The sequence below is a fragment of the Callospermophilus lateralis genome, chromosome 1, assembly GCF_048772815.1.
Source record: "Callospermophilus lateralis isolate mCalLat2 chromosome 1, mCalLat2.hap1, whole genome shotgun sequence".
NCBI classification, from domain to species: domain Eukaryota; kingdom Metazoa; phylum Chordata; class Mammalia; order Rodentia; family Sciuridae; genus Callospermophilus; species Callospermophilus lateralis.
Genome location: NC_135305.1, coordinates 145,390,607 through 145,414,042, shown reverse-complemented (window position 1 = coordinate 145,414,042; position 23,436 = coordinate 145,390,607). Strand labels below are relative to the sequence as shown.

General features: G+C 51.7%; 1 protein-coding gene across 2 annotated transcripts in view; it reads left to right on the top strand.

Moving 5' to 3' along the window:
• Myo1h (myosin IH) overlaps positions 1-23,436 on the top strand; it is a 36,280-nt gene that overhangs the window by 1,300 nt on the left and 11,544 nt on the right. Inside the window, exons 2-18 of one of the 2 annotated variants that reach the window (XM_077105227.1) lie at positions 1,164-1,279; positions 2,459-2,657; positions 3,557-3,637; positions 5,937-6,116; positions 9,425-9,523; positions 10,120-10,233; positions 10,514-10,585; positions 11,147-11,266; positions 12,809-12,876; positions 13,434-13,539; positions 13,833-13,913; positions 15,014-15,105; positions 16,875-16,969; positions 18,638-18,684; positions 20,675-20,755; positions 21,249-21,354; positions 22,045-22,162. In XM_077105227.1, coding sequence (XP_076961342.1) covers positions 1,164-1,279; positions 2,459-2,657; positions 3,557-3,637; positions 5,937-6,116; positions 9,425-9,523; positions 10,120-10,233; positions 10,514-10,585; positions 11,147-11,266; positions 12,809-12,876; positions 13,434-13,539; positions 13,833-13,913; positions 15,014-15,105; positions 16,875-16,969; positions 18,638-18,684; positions 20,675-20,755; positions 21,249-21,354; positions 22,045-22,162 — 1,775 coding nt within the window. Of the gene's footprint in view, positions 1-1,163; positions 1,280-2,458; positions 2,658-3,556; positions 3,638-5,936; positions 6,117-9,424; positions 9,524-10,119; positions 10,234-10,513; positions 10,586-11,146; positions 11,315-12,808; positions 12,877-13,433; positions 13,540-13,832; positions 13,914-15,013; positions 15,106-16,874; positions 16,970-18,637; positions 18,685-20,674; positions 20,756-21,248; positions 21,355-22,044; positions 22,163-23,436 lie in introns of both variants that reach the window. The other variant, XM_077105226.1, reaches the window with a different exon arrangement.

The window sequence follows — 23,436 nt, the reverse complement described above, 5'->3', positions numbered from 1 at the left end:
TATTAGCTTTTGTTAAGAGTGAATTAGATAATCAGAAGAAGTCTAATAATAATGTGTCTCATAGCTAGTTTGTAATGGTTCCTGTGCTGTTGAAACCAAATTTTTTCAGAAGAAATGAACAAGGTGTTCCTTAGAATATATATGTCTATAGCTTCCAACTTTCAGAATTAGAACCCTTAATTGTACAAAAGGGGAAAAAATCAAGCTAATTTTCTATAAAAGCAAAGGAGAAATAACCTCACATGAAGGACAAATGGGAGAATAGAATCTTCATGACCAAGCTGAAAGTTTCCAAATTAAACGGGTAGATTCCAGAACAATCTTCCACCCCTGAGACCAGGTTTCTACGGATTGAATGATGCAAATTTTAGTCGGAATCCTCTTCTTTGTTTCGGTTCTGTTCGAGTTTGTCCTGGAGATTAGAAGCTCGGTTAGAGCTCTTGGAGCCGGGTCCTACCCAGAGCTTTGGTACCTCCAGCGTTGACACCAACCAACTCAGCATCTGAAGATACCAGATGCGTTTTCAAAGGAGCCCAGATAGCCATCTTTTCTGCAAAAGATCTTAGAGCTTTTTGGTCTCTAATTAGTCTTAGGTCGGTGGTACTTGAAGATATAAGTAGTTGAACATTTGGGTAGGGATAGAGGCCGACACGGAAGTCTGGAGAAGCCGGCCTGGAGTGGGTACCTCGCCCCGTCTCAGAAGGCTGGTGGGTGCTGTGGCCCTGCACATCCGGGGGAGGGGACATGGTGAGGCCAGGATCGGCTCTGGTGCTCCTCATAAAGCTGCTCATCTGCATGACAGCTCCAGGCAGGCGTTTCCTCTCAGTGGTGGGGACAGCCACGCCTGCCCATCAGCTGGACACCGTCTCTGCTTATTCGCCACTAGCTCTTCATCCTTGGAGTCCACCCTGATGTCACCTTAAAGAAGGCTTCTCTCAGCCCAGAGCTAACGTGGCCTTCCTGAGTCTCCACGCCCTCCGTTCCTACCCGCCAGCCACCTTCTCGACACTTCCCTGTCCCCAGCTGTCTCCCAGCCCTCCCCAGACAGACCCCTGGGCAGCGGAGGCCCCACCTGTCCCATTTGTCATGCCCTCGCCCCAGCCCCGAGCAAACACGGGGAGCATAATGGAGCTGCTCACTTGTCCTGCGGTCCCTTCCTCTAGACCTACATCGGGACGCTCCTGGTGTCTGTGAATCCCTACCAGGAGCTGGGGATCTACACTGCGAGCCAGATGGAACTCTACCAAGGGGTCAGTTTCTTTGAGCTGCCGCCGCATGTGTGAGTAACAGCCGCATGTTTCCCCACCCCCCCTTCTGCCAACCCACCGTCCACCCTTCTGTCCGTCCGCCCATCCGCCCACCGTCCACCCATTCAAACCCTCCATGCCTGTCCTGAGGTTCTTCCCTCCACGGTCGTTAATGTGTGGAAATAAGTCAGAGCAGTTGGAAATGTCACAGGCCATTTTGGAATCTCAGCTTACACCCACAAGAGGTGGGATCTTTGTGTCCAGGTTGGGAAAGCTGAGCGCGGCCAGAGAGGTGTCTTCTCTGGACGTGGGCTGCTTACAGGGCCATCTGGGGGTGCCTGGGAATCAGGGTGGCTAAGGATGTCCACTGGGAGGGACCTCAGCAGCCACCCTCATCCACAGATGAGCCGTCTCCTGTCTGCACTACAGGTTCTTGCAGGCTGGGCTAAATTTCTTCTCTCTTGGGTCGACTTCCGGGCTGATACTTCTGTTCTCCCCCGTCTTGTCTTTAATTCAGTTTTCCGACTTCCCACGATGCTGATGAACCTTTCTGCCTCCCCCACCACGCCCTGAGTAACCAGCTCTTGGAGACCTTCCCGATCTGTGCTCTGGTTTTGGAGATAAAGGCTCTCTGATTCCTCCACCTCCTGTCCTAAAGTTATTGCAGAAGTTTGCAGACTTCTCTGGTCTCCTGTCTCTACATTCTTACTACTTTAGGCTTCGAGGGAAAGAGATGATATTCTGTTTATTGAATTATTTAATATTCAGACAAGATCCTATTTCCACCTATAGGTAATAGAACGTCTCCTGGGGACGTCACGTAGTACCTGGCTTATTCTTATACAAACTGTAGGTGGATTTTTTTAAAAAAATAAATAAATTGGTGGGGTCAGGGTTGTAGTTCAACGGTAGAGCACTTGCCTAGCATGCATGGGACCCTGGGTTCCATCCTCAGCACCGGATAAATATATTTGGTAAATTTGGAAACATATTCCCACCACTGCTGAGATCCTTCACTTTAACCCTTTGGTTGGTTGAGTTTTATAATTGACCACTCTTTGTGTTTGATCAGTCACTAAGTCATGACAGGGGTCTGCTGTCCGTCTCAGCTCAGTGTCCTGGTACCCACAGTAGGGTGTGGCTTCCTGGAGGCAGGGTCCTTTGTCACTGCCAGGGAAAAGCAGCACCTGTCTCTGCCCCTCCGTCTCCAGCTACGCCATAGCGGACAACGCTTACCGCATGATGTGCTCGGAGCTCAACAACCACTTCATCCTCATCTCTGGAGAGAGCGGGGCAGGGAAAACCGAGGCCTCCAAGAAGATCCTGCAGTATTTCGCAGTGACCTGCCCAATGACCGAGTCGCTACAGATAGCCCGCGACCGGCTGCTGCTCTCCAATCCAGTGCTGGAGGTAAGTGACCGGTCTCTGAGGACCACGGAGGGGAGTTCCAGGCAGAGTTCCTCTGCCTAGGCAGGACAGTCGGAGTGAGCAGGTCGCTGTGGAGGAAAGGGGTCTCACCCGCAGTGTCACGCTGAGGGCATCTGGCCAGCTTGGCTGCTACTCCAGGGTGGACAGTCACCAGGAAGCTTCAGCAGGGATCCCAGGGCCTCTCACCTGTCCGTAGGATGGTTCTGGTCATAGCATCTGCCTCTTAAGAGGGTTTGAGGGTTACACAGTTCAATGCACAAAAAGTACCTGCAGAGTTACAATGGTCTTTGTTATTGACCGCTAAGCCCCATCCCCCAGCCCTATTTTGTACTTTATTTAGAGACAGGGTCTCACTGAGTTGCTTAGGGCCTCTATGTTGCTGAGGCTGGCTTTAAACTCCGATCCTCCTGCCTCAGCCTCCCAGGATGACAGGTGTGCGCCACCCACCAGGCTAATGTTCCTTATCACAGCTGACATTGCTCTGATTGCATTTCCTGCACCTGCTAGGTGATCTCGAGCACGTCATCTCTCCTGTGCTTTTGATATAAGAGAGGTTTCTGGCTGCAGGAATTTCCCGGTAGATCCTTGAGCCGAACAATTTTGTTATGAGAAGGGGTCTGGTGTTGGGGAATGTCCCCTGAGCGAGCAGGGCCTGTGCACCCCTCCTTAGGCCATTTCTAATGTATTCCTGGGTGGGTTCTGGACAGACATTTCCCCTGCCATTGCTGGCATGAAGTCCTCTGTGGGTGGCAGTTCCCTCGTAGAAGGAGACGGTGTGTCCCTGTCCCGCTCTGTTTTCATAGTGAGCATGCTATTTGGGGCCAGGAATTTGACAAGCAAGATGGGTTCAAATGACAGTGCATGACACTCTGTGTCCCAAGGCTTTTGGAAATGCCAAAACACTCCGGAACGACAACTCCAGCCGGTTTGGAAAATACATGGACATCCAGTTTGACTTTCAGGTACGCGGGACTCCTATTATGGGTGCGTGGGGTCCTCTTATTCTGCCAGGAGGAGACCCAGCCCGCCGTACCTTGAGGTGGGAAGGTGGCTCCAACAGGTGGAAGACCTAGGGACAGTGCTCGCCCTCTGTCTGCACTGCTGACCTGCACCCTCCGCGGGCTGCTCCTCTCCATTCTGTCATTTTGCCACTTGAAATACACATCCCTGCTACCCTTGTGTGGCAGCTGTTTATTTAGTTAGTTTTGTCTTTTGGATACCAAGGATTGAACTCAGGGGCACTCGACCCCTGAGCCCCACCCCAGCCCTATTCTGTATTTTACTTACACACAGAGTCTCAATGAGCTGCTTAGGGCCTTGCTTTGGCTGAGGCTGGCTTTGAACTGGAGATCCTCCTGCCTCAGCCTCCCCAGCCGCTGAGATGACAGGCCTGCGCCACTGCGCCCGGCCAGCAGTCCTGTTTTGAGAGGACTTGATGTCTATCAACAGGAGGAGAATGGCTAGTTAAATTGCGGTGTATTCACACAAAGCATTATACCGCGGGGACGGCAAATGAACACAGCTTTATACAACGTGGCTGGTCTTAGTACTACACCAGGTGCCAGTGTGATGACATTAAAGCTTGAAAATAAAAGTAAGCAACGTACAATGTTGGTGTGCCTACCTGTGAGGGGGCGGGGCGTTCAGCAAACTTTCTTGGGGCCAGAGAGGAAATGTTTCAGACTTTGCAAGTCACACAGCTTCTTTGGCCACGATTCATCTCTGAGGTTTTGCCAAAGTCGTCACTGATGGTACATAAGTGAACAAGCATCCCGAATGAGTATGCTTGCATTGCACCCAGAATTGACATGGGGCTATTGCACAGGGGTAGACAAGTTTCTCAAGGACACCAGCTCTCTGGGGGTGCAGGTCAGCCATGGAAACACCCAGGCTGCCCTTCCCCTGAGGCTGGTGCGTGGTCCTGCCTGCAGCGTGCGTAGACTTTGAAAGACACTTGATAATTGTGCATATTTTTAAATTCATAACAGCCCAACACATAGGCCCTATACTGGAAAGGACACGAATCTTGGGGATAGCCCCATGAATTTTTGCATTTCTATCTAGCCATGTATTTTCCGGTCAGATGAAGATATTAAAATTTCCAGCATCCAGAAACTTCTCCCGTAACAACCCCCTTCCCCAGGGTGACCAGTATCCTGACCTCAGAATTACAGATTCATGTGGCTGGTTCTTGAACTTCATATCAGTGGAGTTATACTGTATGTTCTATTTTATATCTGGTTTGTTTCAATCAACATTCTATAGATTTGTCCATGTTCTTGCTGATAGGAGTTGCTCATTTTATAATTGTACAAATATATTGCAGTTTGTCTCTTCTCCTGTTGATGAACTTTTGGGTTGTTTGCAATTGGAAGTTATTGCAAACTGTGCTCTGAGCATCCTTGCACATTTCTTTTAATAGGTAGAAGAACTTATTCATGTTGGTAGATATTCAAAAGTGGAATTATTGAGGGTTTCTTGGTTTGTTTTTGGTCCTGAGGATTGAGCTCAGAGGTGCTTTACCACTGAGCCACATCCCCAGTCCTATTTTGTATTTTATTTAGAGACAGGGCCTCCCTGAGTTGCTGAGCACCTCACTTTTGCTGAGGCTGGCCTTGAACTCCCCATCCTCCTGCCTCAGCCTCCTGAGCTACTAGGATGACAGGTGTGCACCAGCACGCCTGTTTCAAGTATTTAGCTCAATTTTATTTGGGTTGTTTGTTCCTTCTTATAAATTAGCAAGAATTCTATATATGGTCTGAAAAAAAAGAGGCTTTACTGGATGCATTACTTAAAATAATAAGTATGATGACAATGTGGATAATCAAAATATGAGGATAGATATAGAGGCCAGTGAACTAGAATAGAGTCCAGAAAGATCTCCCCGCCACCACATACTTGTGACCAAAGCACCCTGTGATTCAGTGGGGATAGGATCACCTTCCCAGTAAATGATGCTGATCGACTGGGATATCAATACGAAAAGAAGATCTTAGACCCCTGCCTCACTCCATGCATATCAGAATCCAGCAGTGATGGACCAGGGTCCTAGACACCAACAGAACAACCATCATGCTTCTAGACTAAAACAGAGAATGTGCTCGTGACCTTGGAGCAGGCAGAAATCTTTTAAAGCAGAGCCCAGGAAACATGGACCGTAGAAGGTGGAGGGCCGGGACTTTCTCCACATTTAAAACATCTGTGCACCAGCGGACACCAGCGGCTTGGGTCGTCATTGCCCCGTTCTTATTCCGTTTCCAGGGCATTCCCGTCGGCGGGCACATCATCAGCTACTTGATTGAAAAGTCCCGAGTCGTCTATCAGAACCAGGGTGAGCGGAATTTCCACATCTTCTACCAGCTGCTGGCCGGCGGAGAAGCCGATCGCCTGGCTCACCTGGGCCTGGAGCGAGACCCCCGGCTGTATAAGTACCTCTCGCAGGTTGGACGGTCCAGCGCCTGGCTTTGGGGACCCTGGGGGCCCTGTGGACGAGGGGAGGAGGGGTGTTTGTGGAGGCTGCTGCAGGATGCTCAAGAACTGTCTCTCCCCCTCTGGACGTGGCTGCGGGCTGGTTTCGTGACATTGATCACAGCGAGCTAGACCCTCGGGGTGAAGGGACCCCATGTCTAGGCAAGGGCTTCTCCACCTTGCTGAAATTAGAATCCCTTGAGAAATCTTTTAGAAACACAGATGCCTAGGCTGGGGTGGTGGGTAGCTCCATGGTCAAGCACTTGCCTAGCGCACACCAGGCCCTGGGATCAGCCCCAGGACTGCAAAAATAACTGCACAGAGGCCTGAGTCTTACCCCCCTCCCGAGGTCTGCATTTAGCAGAACTGGGGGCTGCCCTGGGCTGGGAATGTAGCTCAAGGTGGAGCGAACATAGGTGAGGCCCTGGGTTGATCCCCAGCACTACAGGGGGGTGGGGGGTGGGGGGGACGACAGTGAAATAGTCCCCTGTGATGTAGCTCACAGCCAAGGGGAGAACGGCTGGTCTAGAAGCAATGGAAATTCACCGTCTCTCTGTACCCACAACCTATTCCGCCTTGTTCTGCTTTTGATCTACTTGTGAGAAGGGCTTTCCCGGCCTCCTGCCTCCCACCTTAGAGAACTCTTAACAGCAAAGTGAACACGCTACCTTAGCGACATAGCTCAGGCCATCCCTATTAGCAATCCTAGTGAATTCAGAATTTAATTTTGCAGCATAGATTTTTCTGGAGGCTGTGCTAACATTCTAGAACGCCCAGGTTGCATAGGTAGCATTTGATGTTGCTAGCGTTGATTTTTCTTTTCTTTTTTTTGTATCAGGAATTGAACCCAGGGGTGCTTAACCTTCAAGCCATATCCTCAGGCTTTTTAATTTTTTTTTTTTTTTTTTTTTTTTTTTTAGAGACAGGGTCTCACTGAGTTGCTTAGGGCCTTGCTAAGTTGCTGAGGCTGGCTTTGAACTCATGATCCTCCTGCCTCAGCCTCCCAAGCTGCTGGGATCAAAGGCATGCACCCCCGCACCCAGCACCAAGATTTTTTTTATTGTTCTGTTCTTGGCTTTGAACTGAGGTCCATTTTGCAGAGCACAGGCTGGAACATCATTTGAGACACAACGAGACCTGATAAAGAGAATCTCATAAAACAAAGACCAGTGTTGCATAGAAATCTTGGGAGAAAAGAAATCTTGACCAAAGTTTCCCTGAAAAACGGAACTAACAAAGATAAAAGAATTTCACCATCTCAATTTACATGTCATCAACCTTGAACTAATTCTCAGAGTGAAGGACACATCAGCTGTCTCTGTTTTCAGCTCTTTCACATCCTCCTGTATATTTCAGATGACCTCTAGGTTACTGATTTTTTCTGACAGTCAATGGCTGCTTGGTGCTTGGATTTTCAAAGCACAGTCAGAGCAGATTGGATTATAAAATATTTGTGGGCATTCATCATCCCCCCCAGGGCTTCTCTAGCCCTTCAATAATCACGTCACCGCTGTTGAGAATTTATCATATCTTTATTCCTACAGATTTGTTTTTTCCTGGCCGTATTAGTTCCTCCAGACCCTAATGGCTTTGGAAATGGTTCTAGCGATTGGCTATTATTTTTATCGAGAGCATGATGTCCTATAACTTTGGCAAAATGTCTGGCTTTCCTTTGCAATGTATTTTCTCTGATTCCAAACTCACAGGTGTCCAGTGAGGAACTGACTTGCCCAGACCTTGCCCTTAGGGGGAAGGGACACAGTCGTCCCTCCGTATCCACAGGGCCCCGATTCCAGGACTCCACAGATAACAAAAGCCAGGACACTCAAGTCTTATACGAAATGACAACGTATTTGCATACAGCCCACGGATAGCACGTCCTCCCTTATATTTTAAATAACCTCTAGGTCACTTATACTACCCAGTACAAGGTGAATGCTGTGTACATCCATGAAATACTATATTGTTTGGGGAATAAGGACAAGGAAAAAACGTTGTGTTACTGGTTTTTCTCTATTATTTCTGATCTGGGGCTGGTTGAGTCTGCGGATGAGGAGCTTGTGGCTACGGAGGGCTAACTGAACTTGTGACCGAGTCACGGGTGAATATTTTCACAGTGTGACGTCTTTGTGCCACACGGCAAGGAAATCTTTTCCTATAATGAATCTTCAGACAATCAGGAAACGGGGAACACCCAGAGCATAAAAGCAAAATAATGAAAAGCACTTGTCTGAAATGTTTTCTCCTAAAATTGAGACATCGGTTGTCCGTCTGTTGCTTATTTAAAAAACAACTCCCAGGGTTAGTGAGAAAAGTCTCTTCACATCTTTGCTAGTGAGATTCCATGACATGGAAATGTCCATATGATCTGTGTTTCTTTATTTTTTCTTTTGGTACCAGGGATTGAATTCAGGGATGCTTAACCACGGAGCTCCATCCCCAGCCCTATTTTGTATTTGATTTGGAGACAGGGTCTCGCTGAGTTGCTTATCACCTTGCTTTTGCTGAGGCTGGCTTTGAACTCGTGATCCTCCTGCCTCGGCCTCCTGAGCTACTGGGATGACAGGCGTGCACAACTGCGCCTGGCTCATCTGTATTTCTTTAAAAGCCAAACTATCATTTCCTTGAGTGAGCACCTCTAATCTCGCAGTGAGGGTTTTCTGGAAATTCCTAAGTGAGTCAAGATTGATTCTGGATTTGAGCAACACGATTTCCCTGCATGTTTCAGCACATATTTATTAAGACAAATGGTTTCCACTTGTTTAGCAAAAACAACAGGGAAAAAATTGGTTTACAAACACGTAGGAAAAGATATTCCACAGCTATGGAACTTTGCAAATTTTCTCAGAATTGTGGTTGATTGTACTGGGGATTGAGCCCAGGGGAGCTTCACCACTGAGCCATATCCCCAGCCCTTTTTATTTTTTTTTAATTTTGAGTTAGGATCTCACTAAATTGCTTATGGCCTCACTAAGGTGCTGAGGCTGGCCTCCAACTTGTGATCCTCCTGCCTCAGCCTCCCAAGTCACTGGGATTGCAGGTGTGTGCAGCTGCACTAGGCCTCAGAGATTTAAAATAAAATTCCAAATAAATTTGAAAAAAGTATCAGTCAGCAAATTATCTTATGCTGGAGTAGTAAAGTCTACCTGCTTCCAATTCCATCCTTTATAGAAATAGCTTCTGCATGTTTGGAGAGAGAATCATTTTGGTTTAGGAATAGGTGTGTGTGTGTTTGCTTCACTGTCCTTCAAAGGCCATTATGTGGCCTAATTTTGTCACAGGGTCATCGTGCCAAGGAGTCATCTCTTAATGACAAGAACGACTGGAAAACTGTTTCCAATGCCTTTTCTGTCATCGATTTTACCAAAGCTGACCTCGAGGTACGGGCCTGGTGTTCTCTCCTGGGACTGAGTCACGGAGTGTGGGGTCATATCCAGGGTGGCCAGACTCAGCCGTGACAAGGGTGCCCAGGAAATGACTGCACATACATGGTGAGACCCGGTCCTCAGCACAGTTATGTCCCAAATAGCGCGTGGGGACAGAAACCACTAACATCCAGTCACGGCTTCTTTGAAACCCCAACGTGAGCCGGACGTGTGCAACTTCAGGTGACAACCTCCCAGTGTTCCCGACCTTGTGCGGAAGGAGGGACCGGGCGCTTCTCCCCCCATTAAGTCCAGTCTCAGTAATTTAGACCCCAAAGAATTACAGGATCTCGTTTATTTGCATTCCTGTTCTGGAACAAAAGGGGACTGGTTCATTCTTTTACTTTTCCTTTTGACTGTTAATCTTTCAAGGTCGAGAATGGTAGGTTAAAAAAAAATCAGCGGAGACCACGGCATTCGAAATGAAAGGGTCCCCTGGGGTTTGTTTGTAAAATCGTTTTAGATCGTATTTTATACAGTGGCTTATTTTAGAGACATAAAGGTCCCTGTTTCTGTTTCTTGGACACTCCCCCCACTTCCCGCGCTCCCAGAGTCTCTTTGGCATTATCGCCAGTGTCCTGCACCTGGGCAACGTCTGTTTCGAGGAGGATGCCCGGGGCTGTGCCACCGTCCCCGACACTCACGAGATCAAGTGGATCGCCAAGGTGACGTTCCTCTTTCCAAGGGGACGGAGGGGGACTCAGGACTTTGAAGGGGCGGAGGGGGCACCGGGCGGGTGGATGCCCCCAGCTGGGCCCCGCTGGCCGGCTCCTGAGAGCCCCTGGGCCTTCTGCTGGTGCTGGGTGGGTGCAGAGCGCACAGACCCCATGTGCCCTAGAACACAGGGAGGAGTCGGGGCAATGACCCGGGGCCTGGGCACACGGTGGGCTCTCTGAGTGAGGAAAACTGAGTCCCTGAATGCCACGCTGGGTTCCTTTTGTCCAGCTCCTGGGGGTCTGTCCATCCGTCCTTCTGGACGCTCTCACCCACCGAAAGATCGAAGCCAAGACAGAGGAGGTAACGATGGCTCTGGGTACAGACGCTCCTGCCCCCCATCACGCTGCCTGCCCTGGCCGACAGTATGATCCAGCCCCGGGGGCTACCTGGGACCCCCGCCCACCAGGCCCTCCTGCTGCACCTGCAGCCCCCCTCACCACCGCGCCGTGCTCAGGCCTCCAACTCCCTACGGCCTCCCTCCCGGGGTCTTTGCACATGCTGTTCCTTCTGCTGTTCCTTCTGCTTCCAATGGCTCTGGGGCCACTGGACCCCTGCGTCCAGGAAGTTCCCTGATTATCCCTCCTCTACCTCCAAGCACCACACGGACCTTCTTCTGGCACTTGTCACCCACCTGTCCCACCAGCGGTCCCCTCCCCTGCCCCAGTGGCACTGGGAGCCTACAAGGCCAGGGCGGGTGTTGGAGGCCGTGTCTTAGTCGCCCAGCACGGTGCCTGGCACACAGTGACCGCCCGGGAAATGGCCACCGTGTGACCGAGAGCAATAGGGTGTGGCGTCCCCCTCCCCTAGTGCCCACGTTAGGGGCTGGTTTGGAAGCGCAGGGGCGTTGTTCTGTCACCTCAGGTGATCTGCCCGCTGACACCAGGACACTCTGTCTACGCCAGGGACGCCATGGCCAAGGCCGTGTATGGACGGACCTTCACGTGGCTGGTCAACAAGATCAACTCCTCCCTGGTGAACAAGGTCGGTCACCGCCTTGGGCGACAGGCCCGAGGTCTGCCCCTGACCCTCGTGGGCACAGACTAAGAACGGCCAGCGAGCTCCTGGAGGGGGGTGCTGTCCCCCCACGCCCTCGTGGCCCCTGTCAGGCGCGCAGTGGGCTCACAGGAACGCACAAGCCTGGCCCACAGTGAGGCCGCAGCAGGTGCCGCGTGCCAGGTGGCTTTGGGTGTGCGAAGACACACAGCATCGGCCTGCTCCACAACACGCGTCTGTACTGGATGTTCTTTCAGTGCTGGGGCTGAGGCCGGGGCTCTGCCGCTGAGCTGCACACGGTCCTTTCTGATCTCTTACTGTGGAGGCAGGCTCTCGCTAAGTTGCGGAGGCTGGCCTCGGATTTGCCATCCTCCTGCCTCAGCCTCCTGAGTAGCTGGGATTACAGGCGAGCACCACCCTGCCAGGCTTTTAACAGCAGTGTGTTTGAATCTATGTGAAAACACACAGCTGCTCTTCAGACTCAAGTTTAGGGCATGTCTCCTTCTTATTTTATTTGATTTTTTTGTGGTGCTGGGGAATCAAATGCAGGGCCTTGCACACAGTAGGCAAGCACCGGCCCCGTTCCTGTTGTGTGTGTGTCCGTGTGTGTGTGCGCGTGTGTCTCTCTCTCTCCTGCTCTTACAAAGCCACGAATGTCATCATGGGAACCTCACAGAATCCTAATTACTTCAAAATACCTGTGACGTGAATTTGGGGATCGTGTTTCCAACACGTGGACTTTGGAGGGGCTCATTCGAAGTGTAGCGTTATCTTTAATCATCTCTCCTTTCCAGGTGGCCCTTTGTCCTCTGTAAAGTGACACCCGTGCCACCTGTCCCCTCACCTGAATGGGGATCCCGTTGGCCGTCTTTAGGTCCTTGTCTATTTTCTTTCTTGATTCAACAAGAAGGGGATCAGAAGGACAGGTGTCACTTCCCGGGTGGTGGACGGGGAAGCCACTGTGGGATCTGGGCAGGCTGCAGGCGGGAGCGGGTGGCAGGTCCCCAGGGGTCTTCCTATGAGTCACTGTGGATGCTAGAGAAGGTGGAGCTTCATGGCTGAGCCCAGCTTTGGGGGCAGCCAGAGGGTTTTGAGAATCACCAGGTGAAAAACCTAATGTTCTGTTACTATAATGAAAAACCTGGTGCTGGACACTTTATGAGGACCACCACGCTGTGCTCAGGCCTCCAACTCCCTCCCCAGGTCTTTGCACATGCTGTTCCTTCTGCTGTTCCCTGTGCTTCCTGTTCTGGAGGCTCAACCACCTGGGGCGGCCTTGCTGGCAGAATCCCAAGGCTGTGGGGAGCATTGAGTGGCCAGAGGCAGAGCAGTGCCCTTAGACTCTTCTAGTCTCTCTTCCTGCAAAGCCACCAGGATTCAGTCATGGGGCTCCACGCCAGTCACCTCCCCCTGGTCCCACTTAGCACGTCACAGTGGAGATTGGATCTCAGTGCACGGACCCTGGGCGAACACATGCTGACCACCCAGAGTACAGCGCTCATCATTAATGGCTTGTGTTTTTTTAACTAGGATGTCACCAAAAAAACTGTGATTGGATTGCTGGATATCTATGGGTTCGAGGTCTTTGACAAAAACGGGTGAGTTTGCTCGCTTCCCGCGCCTGTCCTCCCCTCTGCTCCTCTCTCTGGTTGCCACTGAGGCTTAGTCACCTTCACGTTACTGGAACTGATTTTCCCCATTCCAGAAAGTCTCCAGATTTGCATAGTCCCTCATCACAGACGTTTCCGGAAGCGAAATAGCCGTGAAAAACGTAGCCCTATTTCAACTTGACTCTCAGGATTTATTTAGTCAATTACTTTATTGATAAGGGCTTTGCTATTTTTTTATTTATTAAGAAAGCATCCTTAGCTGGGTGCAGTGGCACACGCCTGTCATCCCAGCGGCTGGGGAGGCTGAGGCAGGAGGATCGAGAGTTCAAAGCCAGCCTCAGCAACAGCGAGGCCCGAAGCAACTCAGGGAGACCCTGTCTCTAAATAAAATACCAAATAGGGCTGGGGATGTGGCTCAGTGGTGGAGTGCCCCTGAGTTCAATCCTTGGTACCAAAAAAAAGCACCCCTAAAAATAAGTAAGCACCCTTTGTAAAAACTGTTCTACTTGCCTAACATGAGTTATTCACAACCGTTGCATCTCTAGTTTTGAACAGTTTTGTATAAATTACTGCAATGAGAAGCTCCAACAGCTGTTAATAGAGAGGACCCTGAAAGCAGAACAGGCAGAATATGAGATGGAAGGGATCGAGGTAACCGTTTTGATATTTTCTCCTCATTTGATTTCTTAATCCAGCTTAAAAAAAAAAAAAAAAAAGAGCCATTTCCTTGAGAAATGCGGTTTCCTTGGAGACTTTCCTGGTCAAGGGTCATTTTCTGGCCTCCTCTGCCGATTGCCTGGGAGGTCACTTTGATATTCAGAAGGTCTCCCCTTGTGACGTTTGGATGTGAAAATCGGATTCAGAAAACGATTTCTGCACGATGTGTTCAGCCACTAGCCTCCCCGCCATGTCCTCCTGGGGAACTCTCTCCTCTGTCGTTCTAGTGGGAGCCCATTCAGTATTTCAACAACAAGATCATCTGCGATTTGGTAGAAGAGAGGCACAAAGGGATCATATCCATTCTGGTGAGAAACGCCGGTCGGCTGTGGTCCTGTTCTCCTGGGCCCCACGTAGATTTACTGTGTAACATCAGGCAGGTGTCCTAACCTCTCTGAGCTTCAATTTCATCATCTTTGAATGGGGCTTAGTAATAACAGCCCTTTCCTCAGAGAGGAGCTGTAATGAACTCTTAGAAATACACTTGCTGAGCACGCTGGTACACGCCTGTTATCCTAGCAACTCAGGAGGCTGAGGCAGGAGGATGGAGTTCAAAGCCAGCCTCAGCAACAGTGAGGCACTAAGTGGCTCAGTGCGACCCTGTCTCTAAATAAAATACAAAAAAGGGCTGGGGCTGGGGCTCAGGGGTTAAGTGTTCCTGAGTTCAATCCCTGGAATTCCCCCCGCCAAAAAATAAAAGAAATGTGTTTGGTATAAGTCGACTCACCAACCTGTGACCCAGGTTTTGTTGCTGTGATAAAAGCTACAAGGCTGATTTGTTTTTAAGATGGTCAATTAGGTGGTGTCATCATTGAGGACCAACTGTAAGAAATGACCACAGCTTGAGAAACGGGGAAGGTCTTAGCGTTTTCATAAGGGCTTTGCTCCTAGTTCGGGGTCTGCGCAGATGTTGTTCTTGGTCGGTGATGACTGATTAAGAGAAAATGAGCCCGGCGCAGTGGCCCACACCTGTCATCCCAGCTACTCGGGAGGCCGAGGCAGGAGGATTGCAAGTTCAAGGCCAGCCTCAGCAACTTGGAGCATGTCTCAAAAGAGAAAGGGCTGGGGGTTAGCTCTGTGGTCGAGCAGCTCTGGGCTGGGTTCACCCCCCAGTACGAAAGCCCCAGTACTATAAGGAACTAAAAAATCAGAGAGAAAAAAAAATGAGGTCAAGTGCTTAAGTAAGGGGGCCACCGTGACTGTGGAGGACCCTCGGGAAGACTTGGGTCAGTCGTCTGCAAGAGCTGACTGATCACGGAATTTCCAGAGGCTGAGCCCTGTGGCCAAGGCCCCTTCCTGCCAGAATGTCCTCCTGGTTGGGGGGTGGGGTGAGGGCAGATGACAGCCTCCCGGGACGGAGTGTCCTGCAGCTGGTGAAGGGTGTGAGCGTCTCCGTTTTCTCCTGAAGGATGAAGAGTGTATCCGCCCTGGCCCGGCCACGGACTTGAGCTTCCTGGAGAAACTGGAGGAAAAAGTGGGCGAGCATGCGCACTTCCAAACGTAGGTGGGGGGGGGACGTTGTCCCAGGTGTGCCTCTAGAGCTGCGGGCCCCACACAGTCCTGGCCACGGGCCACCCGTAGCAGGGAATCCCAGGCGGACTGCTTTTGAGGTTTTGCATCTTGTTTGGGTGGCTACGTTTGGGACCTGCATTCTCTGTGCATGAAATAGTGTCTCTTAAAACTTTTTTTGAAACACATGAGTGATGCGTGGAAATCTGATCTGTTCAACCCAGGGAGCGTTTTTGCCTTCATATGGATCCACCTCAGGATCGTGCCAATTAGAACGTGGAGAGTTTTAGCAGGTGTGGAGGTGCATGCCTGTAATCCCAGAGACTTGGGAGGCTGAGGAAGGAGGATCGTTAGTTGAAGGCCAGCCTCAGCAACTTAGTGAGGCCCTCGGTGACGTAGTAAAACCCTTTCTCAAAATTAAAAAATAAAATAAAAAATAAAAAGGACTGTGGATGTGGCTCGGTGGTAGAGCACCCCTGTGTTCAATCCCTGGTACTTTAAAAGGAAAAAAAAAGTTTTCAGGATCCCAGAAGAGAAATTAGAAATTTGACTTCGTCTTTGAGACAAAGAAGGAGATTTAAGAACATGTGCTTTGGTCTGGGGTTGTAGCTCAGTAGGAAAGCATGTGCTTAGCATGTGTGAGGCCCTGGGTTCAGTCACACACACACACAAGAACATACACTCGGGAGCCGTACAGGCCTGGTTTTGACTCCCTGCCTGGCCACGTGACATGGGCAAGCAGCTGACTGGCCCTGTGCCACAAGGCGGGGTCCGTCTCCCTGCCACACCTCCCGGTGAAGGTCTGCTAGGCCACCTGGTGCCGTATCTGCTGCAGGAAAGGCCCGGCAGAGGGCCGTGGGCTTACGAGAACTCCATGGAACACCGTGAGGATAAGAGATTGCAGGTGAAGCTAGAATAGAAAATGAATTATGGTCCAGACACAAATGGGAAAATATATCGCCATTTAGTTGAATATCTAAAATCCTGGGCAATGACGTCGGGTGCATCGTGCAAATGTGACCAGGAGGAGCAGACAGAAGAGCACTCACTGTAGAATCCCACGCCTCCAAACTGTGAAACTGAGTAAGACCCACTTGCGCAGTGGAGGCCGGGCTGCCCCAGGAAGGGCCCGGGCGAGGTCCAGAGGACCGGTGGCGTTCTGTTTCTTGATCTGGTCAGTTTGCAAAACCTCACGGATCTACACACTTAGGATGCGAGTGCGGCTGCTGTGTTCGGTTTCAAGGACAAGCTGCCAAAAATGATGATCACTGGAACCTGAAACATGATGTTTCATGAGTGTTTTCACCTCTGCATGACGTAAAAATGTAAGAGAGTGACATTGTTTCTTCATTATCACTGGGGAAAAATAGAAATTTTTTTTGTGTGAGAGAGACAGAGACAGAGACAGAGACAGAGATGCCGGACATGCCCTCTGTCCTTTACTTTTGAGGCAGCGCCTCGTTAAGTTGCTGAGGCTGGCCTCCAACTTTCGATCCTCCTGCCTCAGCCTCCTGGATTGCTGGGATCACGGGTGTGCGCCACCACACTGGTGATGTTATTTTTAAGATGTGTTTCTGTGGCTTGCTTGAGGATTTTTATTCCTTGGGGCTTATTTGTGTCTACTTATAGAGAGCCCTGGGTCTGTAGCAGAGTGTAGGCTCCAGGGCTCTGCTTGGGGTCAGCTGTCCGTGCGGACTGTCATGTTCCTGGAGAGCTCGCTGGTGGCTTCTCTGCTCAGTCCTGTCTGGTCTGTCCTGCAGCCGTAAGCTGGCGGGGCCCAAAGGCCGGAAGAGGATTGGCTGGATGGAGTTCCAGCTGCTCCACTACGCGGGAGAGGTCACCTACTGCACCAAGGGTGAGTGCCAGTGGTTTTGTTTGGCATCTTTTTATAAGTTTATTTCCCCCCTTTGAGTCTACGAGGGCATTGAGATCAGAGCAGTTGAGTAATTCTCCCAAGGTCACACAGCCAGTAAGTGGCAGAGAAGGGTTCAGACTCAGGCCTTTCGTCCTGGCCCTGCGCCCACTCTCCATGGCAGCACAGGTTCCGCAGGGCTTCTTTTGAGCGGCCACCCACCCTCTCCCATAGGACCCCGTCCGAACACGTACTAGACGGTCACTGCCCCGTCCCACTTTTGATTTCACAAGCAGCACCTGTTTGACATCTTTGTGTCTTTCACCTGCCCAGTTTCTCCCATCGTGACTGCAGGATAGATTTCCCTGTGGCACTGCGGGGTGAAAGGCTCTGGTGACAGCGAGTTGTGGCATATGCCCCAGAGGACTGTCGGGGGTGGCCACACAGATATCCGGGTACACCCAGGTTCACAGAGGCATTGCCACAGCAGCAGCCCCGGGGACCCCAGGAGGGACGGATAACAAAACAGGCCACACACAGACGGGGGGGACTGTTTAGTCTTACAGGCTGCAGGACAGATGGGCCTTGAGGACGCTGTGCTCTAATAGGCCAGTCACCTAGGACGACCGCCGTGTGTTTCCATGTACACGGGGCATCTAGCGCAGGAGATTCACAGAGGCAGGAAGCAGAGGGCCTTTTCTACTGAGGTGGGGATGGAGAGTGGTTGTTTCACAGATATAGACTTTCAACTGGGTATGCTTAGAAAGTTCTGGAAGCTGGGTACTGTGGCCACGCCTGTAATCAGAACTATCTGGGAGGCTGAGGCAGGAGGATTGCAAGTTTGAGGCCAGCCTCAGCAATTTAGTGGGACCCTGTTTCAAAAATAAAATTAACTCCTGGGTGTGGTGCTGTCATCCCAGCAGCTCAGGAGGCTGAGGCAGGAGGATCATGAGTTCAAAGCCAGCCTCAGAAAAAGCGAGGCACTAAGCAACTCAGTAGGACCCTGTCTCTAAATAAAGTACAAAATAAATAGGGCTGGGGATGGGGCTCAGTGGGCGAGTGCCCTGAGTTCGATCCTGTACCAAAAGATAAATAAATAAGTAGAATTAAAAGTGGAGGAGGGACGTGGCTGGGGCGCAACTCCGTGGCAGAGCACCCCTGGGTTCAGTCCCCAGGGCAAAAACACAAGGAGACAGGCGGTGGAGATGGCTGCCCAAGGACACCTAATGCCACCGACCTGGGCACTTACAGAGGTCAAGATGGTCGAGTTGACGTCACGTATGTTTTACCAGAACAAAGAGGTGAGTTCCCAGGACTCCAGGCGTTTTTGATGTCTATTCCGACGCCTGTCATTTTGAGCCAGTTTTGATGGACCGTGGCCTTTGGTTGGAAATGAATACTCCTGACCCAGCTTCTCGAGTTGGAAAAAGTTGGTACCCAGAGAAGCCGTTGGAAGACCCGCCGAGGTGCTGAAGGTCGCCCTGCCTCAGGGTGCCCAGGACAGACCCCCAACAAAGAGCGACCAGTCGCAAGTGTCCCCCTGGCTGAGGTTGAGAGAATCTGCTCTGATCCAGGGAGACCACCCCAGGACCACTCGTTGCCATCTATTGGGTGGAATCGTACTTTTTTAGGGAAAAGCCACTGATTCGAACTTTGTTTTCGTCTCTACAGGATTCTTGGAAAAAAACAACGACCTTTTGTACAGACATCTGAAGGAAGTGAGTGGCCACTGCCCCCGTGTTTGTGAGGGTGGTGAGGTGCCCCGTGAGACTCCCCCTGGGGCACGGAATTCGGGGTAGACCTGGTCTCCTGGGTTTTCTCCTCACTCCATGGACTGGCTCACGTGTGCATGGCATCCCTCCCAGGTGCCAGCGCTGGAGATTCAGCAGTGAACAAGTCCGATTCCTTGTTCCGGTGGGGCTTCCAGTTGGGGAGGGCAGGGGAACAATGTCTGCACAAAGAAGTTCTCTGTCGGTGAGAAGTGCTGTAAAGGAAGTTAACGAGGAATGGTGATTGAAGAGGACATTTGTTGAGCCATACAGGGATGAGGGCTTGTTTCCAGTAGCGCGACCAGCATGTACAAAGGCCCTGTGGCCCGGATGGGCTAGAGGGGTACTGTTAGGAGGGAGGCTTGAGAGCTCAGGAGCATGTGGTTCACAGGGAGCAGTGGAGATTTCTTTTTTGGTGCAGTGTGAGGATGTCCTGGTGTGACATGACCTGAGGATAAGGAAACTGAAACCCAGAGAGGTCACAGCTTGCTCCAGGTCACGAGGTGGAGATGCAGCTGGGGTTCACCCCGAGAACTGCCAATGAAATTCCCGATCTTGTTCCCCAGACCTCGCCAACCAGAGAAACCTTGGGTTCTTAAAGCCTTTATGTTGAAACAGCTGATTTGGACCCCAAAAATGCATTTCACTTAATTAGCCAAGTTTATTAAATAGCTTGGTGCCAGCCTCTTTGGCTTCCGTGTGGATTGTGACTGCTGACCTTGGATTCCTGCACCGGGCCACTGGTCTTCCCTGAGTCAGCACGACCCCTCCTAGCTGGGCACTTCCTGGCAGATTGCCTATTGCTGAGGGGATCTGGTGACGGCCTCTTCAGGGGCTTGCTGTGCGGGACCCAGGAGTGGGCAGCCTGGTTAACCCGGGAAACCTGTGGCTCTCCCCTGGTGGGCCACGGCCACGCGCTTCACAAGGCAACCCCCCAAGCCTGTGTCCCCAGAGACCTCTCTCCCTTCACCAACCTGGGCTGAAGTTCCCTGAGGTCTCTCTGACTTCAAGATGGATCGTTTGTCATTTTTTTCTCTTCTAATCTAAAATGACTCTTCCACGCCACTGTTAGTTTCGAATTGGGATGGTTTAAACAAACAAGTTTCAATTAAAAAAACAATTAGTACCAGGTGAAGTGGCCTCGCCTGTCATCCCAGTGTCTGGAGAGGCTGAGGCAGGAGGATCACAAGTTCCAAGCCAGCCTCTGCAACAGCGAGGCCCTAAGCCACTCAGTGAGACCCTGTCTCTAAATAAAATACAGAATAGGGCTGGGGATGGGGCTCAGTGGACGAGTGCCCCTGAGTTCAATCCCCAGTACCAAAAAAAAAAAAAAAAGGCAAAACATGCATACCACAGATCTTACCCTACTGACCATTTACCATTTGGTAGTGCTGAGCACATGCACAACATTGTGTCAGGGAATTAAATAGAGCCCGCGGCGGCAAACAGACTCGGTGGATACGGTGTCTGTACATGTGTTTCCTCTTGTCTTTGGTGATGCTGGGTGGAACCCAGGCCCTTGGGCCTGCTGGGCAAGTGCTGGCTCTCCTCCCTGTCTGTGTTTCCTCCTTTTCTTTTTCACTTAGAAATATCTTCAGGTGCCCAGGAAGCCGAGGACTCCTCTATCTCATGCACACTTTTTAATTTTTAAATTTTTTTTTGGTACCAGGGATTGAACCCAGGGGTGCTTAACCACTGAGGCGCATCCCCAGCCCTTCTTATTTTTTATTTTGAGACAGGGTCTCACTAACTTGCTTAGAACCTTGCTAAGTTGCTGAGGCTGGCCTCGAACTTGCAATCCTCCTGCTTCAGCCTCCAAAGCTGCTGGGATGACAGGTGGGCACCACCGCCCCTGGCTTCACACACACTTCTGAGTGTCCTGAAGGTCCCTTAGTGGCTTCTGAAACAGCAAATCCGTGTCCCTTCTGTCCGCTTACAGGTGCTGTGCAGGTCCAGCAACAGAATCCTGCGGGAATGCTTCCTGGTGGCTGAGCTAGAAAACCGGAGGAGGCCACCAACGGTGAGTGGCAAAAAAAAAAAAAAAAAAAAAAAAAAAGCCTATGCAGCTTTGGAAAGGAAAAAAATCCCTGGGGGTGGGGGGTGCAGGGACCTCCAGTGACCCGCGCTTTTAAAGCCACCCTCCCCCGATTCTGGAAGCATCGTTCTCTGCTGGGTTCCAGTCCAGGTCCATTGGCAGACATCCCTTGTGTGCCAGGCATGGAACTGGGCTCGGGTTCCGCCACAGCAGGGCAGCGAGGTCCCTCCCCTCGAGGGGCCCCCACCTGGTGGGAGAGGGCCTAGGAAGAGCGGCCATGATGACTGAGAGGGCTCAGGGGTCTGACAGAAGCACGGGGAAGTACAGCGGGTGGCGACCGGCTCAGCCACGGCGCTGGTTCCTGCGAGATGCTCCCGGGGGCTGCTGGGTGAGGGGACCCCATAGGCGACGTGGTGACAGCAGGACAGTCTCATCCGGGAGTCTGAGCAGGGCCTTCTCCGCGCCCTCCCGGCCCCAGGTGGGGACTCAGTTTAAGAACAGCCTGGGCAGCCTCCTGGAGATGCTCACCTGCAAGGAGCCCTCCTACATCCGCTGCATCAAGCCCAACGACACCAAGGAGCCCAGTGAGTCCGAGGCGCTGAACGCTGGCCTCCGGGAAGAGGCTGGGGGGAGCCAGGGTGGCCGAGGGTTAGGGGCCTAAAGGCCACCGGGGGACCTGGTCCTCGTCCGTGAACCACCTCCCTTTTTAGAGGATAGAAAGCAAGAGAACCAGGAGCGGGTCCCTTTGGTGCTCTAGGGTGAGCCCGGCTCAGGTAGGGGCCACCGGGGGGCCAGGGAAGCAGCTGGCTTTCCAGCCAGCAGAGTGGCCTCCAAAATGGCCCACGACTTGGGTCCTAAGCCCTTGCCATGACCTCTAAGGAGGCCCCCAGTCAGAGGCGACAGAGGCCAGACAGGTTGAGCCAATGAGCGAAGGTGACCAGGAGTGAGCAATAGGGACTGGAGGGGACTGTGGCAAACTGGAGAGCGCCCCCTACCCCCCCACCCCGTCTCAAAGGGTCATGGCATTGTCCCCCTTCTAACCAGTTGCCACCTGGGACTCTGGACCCAGGGTGGCCAAATCTCATGAATTTTTAGAAGACACCAGAAGTCCAGAATGTCCTCTGACACTCCCCGTCTAAGGAGCACAATTAAGGCCTGAAAAATGGTCTTTGGCCAGCCTCAGCCCATGGCCGGTCAGCTGGAGCCCCTGGTCTGGTTGGTTGAAATGAAGCCATGGGGTCCTTTAGGGTCACTCCTCTTCTGTTTCTGCAAAGGCAAGTTCGATGACTTCCTCATCAGACACCAGATCAAGTACCTGGGGCTGATGGAGCACCTGCGGGTGAGGCGGGCCGGCTTTGCGTACCGCCGGAGATACGAGCATTTCTTGCAAAGGTAGAGTCCAAGACGTTGACCCCGAGCCCTCCGTCGCCTCCCGTGGGATTCCAACGGTGGCACCTTCTCGGTTGATGGCGATCGCTGTGGCAGGAAAACAGCGCTAACACGTGGGAGGAGACAGAACCCAGCCTGGACTCGGGTCTGGCTTCGCCTGGCTCAGCCCTCCTTGACCTCCTCCTTGACCTCAGTCGTCAGGGAACTATGCGCGGACCTGCCACCAGGGGGCAGGCGTGGCCGCGCCCTGCGAGGGTGTGAGCAGGGGAGGTCCTGCCATCTGTGGCTGTAGGTGCCGGCTGGGAGGCAGGTGCCTGGGCCCTTAGAACCGGGGGTGGGGCTGGGGTGTAGACTTGGAGACACACGGTCTTGGCTGGGAATCCCCATGATGTTCCTTAGGGCCAAGACCTCTTTCCCTACCTGTAAGGTGGGGTTCAGGGGTCTTCACTGGGCACTCACCCCACTCCCACCACCACCCAGAGTGCCTGCACCGACACCTCCTTGGTGATGGGCCGCTAATGGCCAGGGGCACTCAAGATAAGGTAATGTGTGTAGGTCACAGTGGCCGTGTCACTGGTAACGCCATTCAACCTGTCACAGGGCATCTTTGGGGTTTGCTCCAGGAGTGTCAGATCATCGGCCTCTTCGCCTTTGTCGGAGGCACCTCTGCTGCCCACCATCTTTGCCCGTCAGCTCCCAGTGGCTTGGTGATCCTTGTCCTGGTGAAGGCGGAAGCAACGGTCCCTGCCCAACCCAAACACACACACACACACATACATACACACATACACACACACACATACATACACACATACACACACACATACACACACACACACACATACACACACACACATACATATACACACATACATATACACACACACACACACATACACATACATGCATACACACACATACACACAAACATATACACATACACACAAACATACACTCACACACATACACACACATACACACACACATACACACACATGCACTCACACATACATACACACACACATACACACATACACACACATACACAAACATACACACAAACATATACACACACACACACACACACACACACACACGGTGCTCCATGGTCCTGCAGGTTTTGAACTCTGAATGTCTTTGCGGCTCCGCGGGCTGCTGTCTGGGGCTCCTGTTCCGGCCACAGCACTAGTGGGCGCCTCCCCTGCGCCTGGGTGTTGGAGAGGGGGGACAGCAGAGAACAGGACAGGCCCCTCCCCTGCTTTATGGAGTTTGCCCTT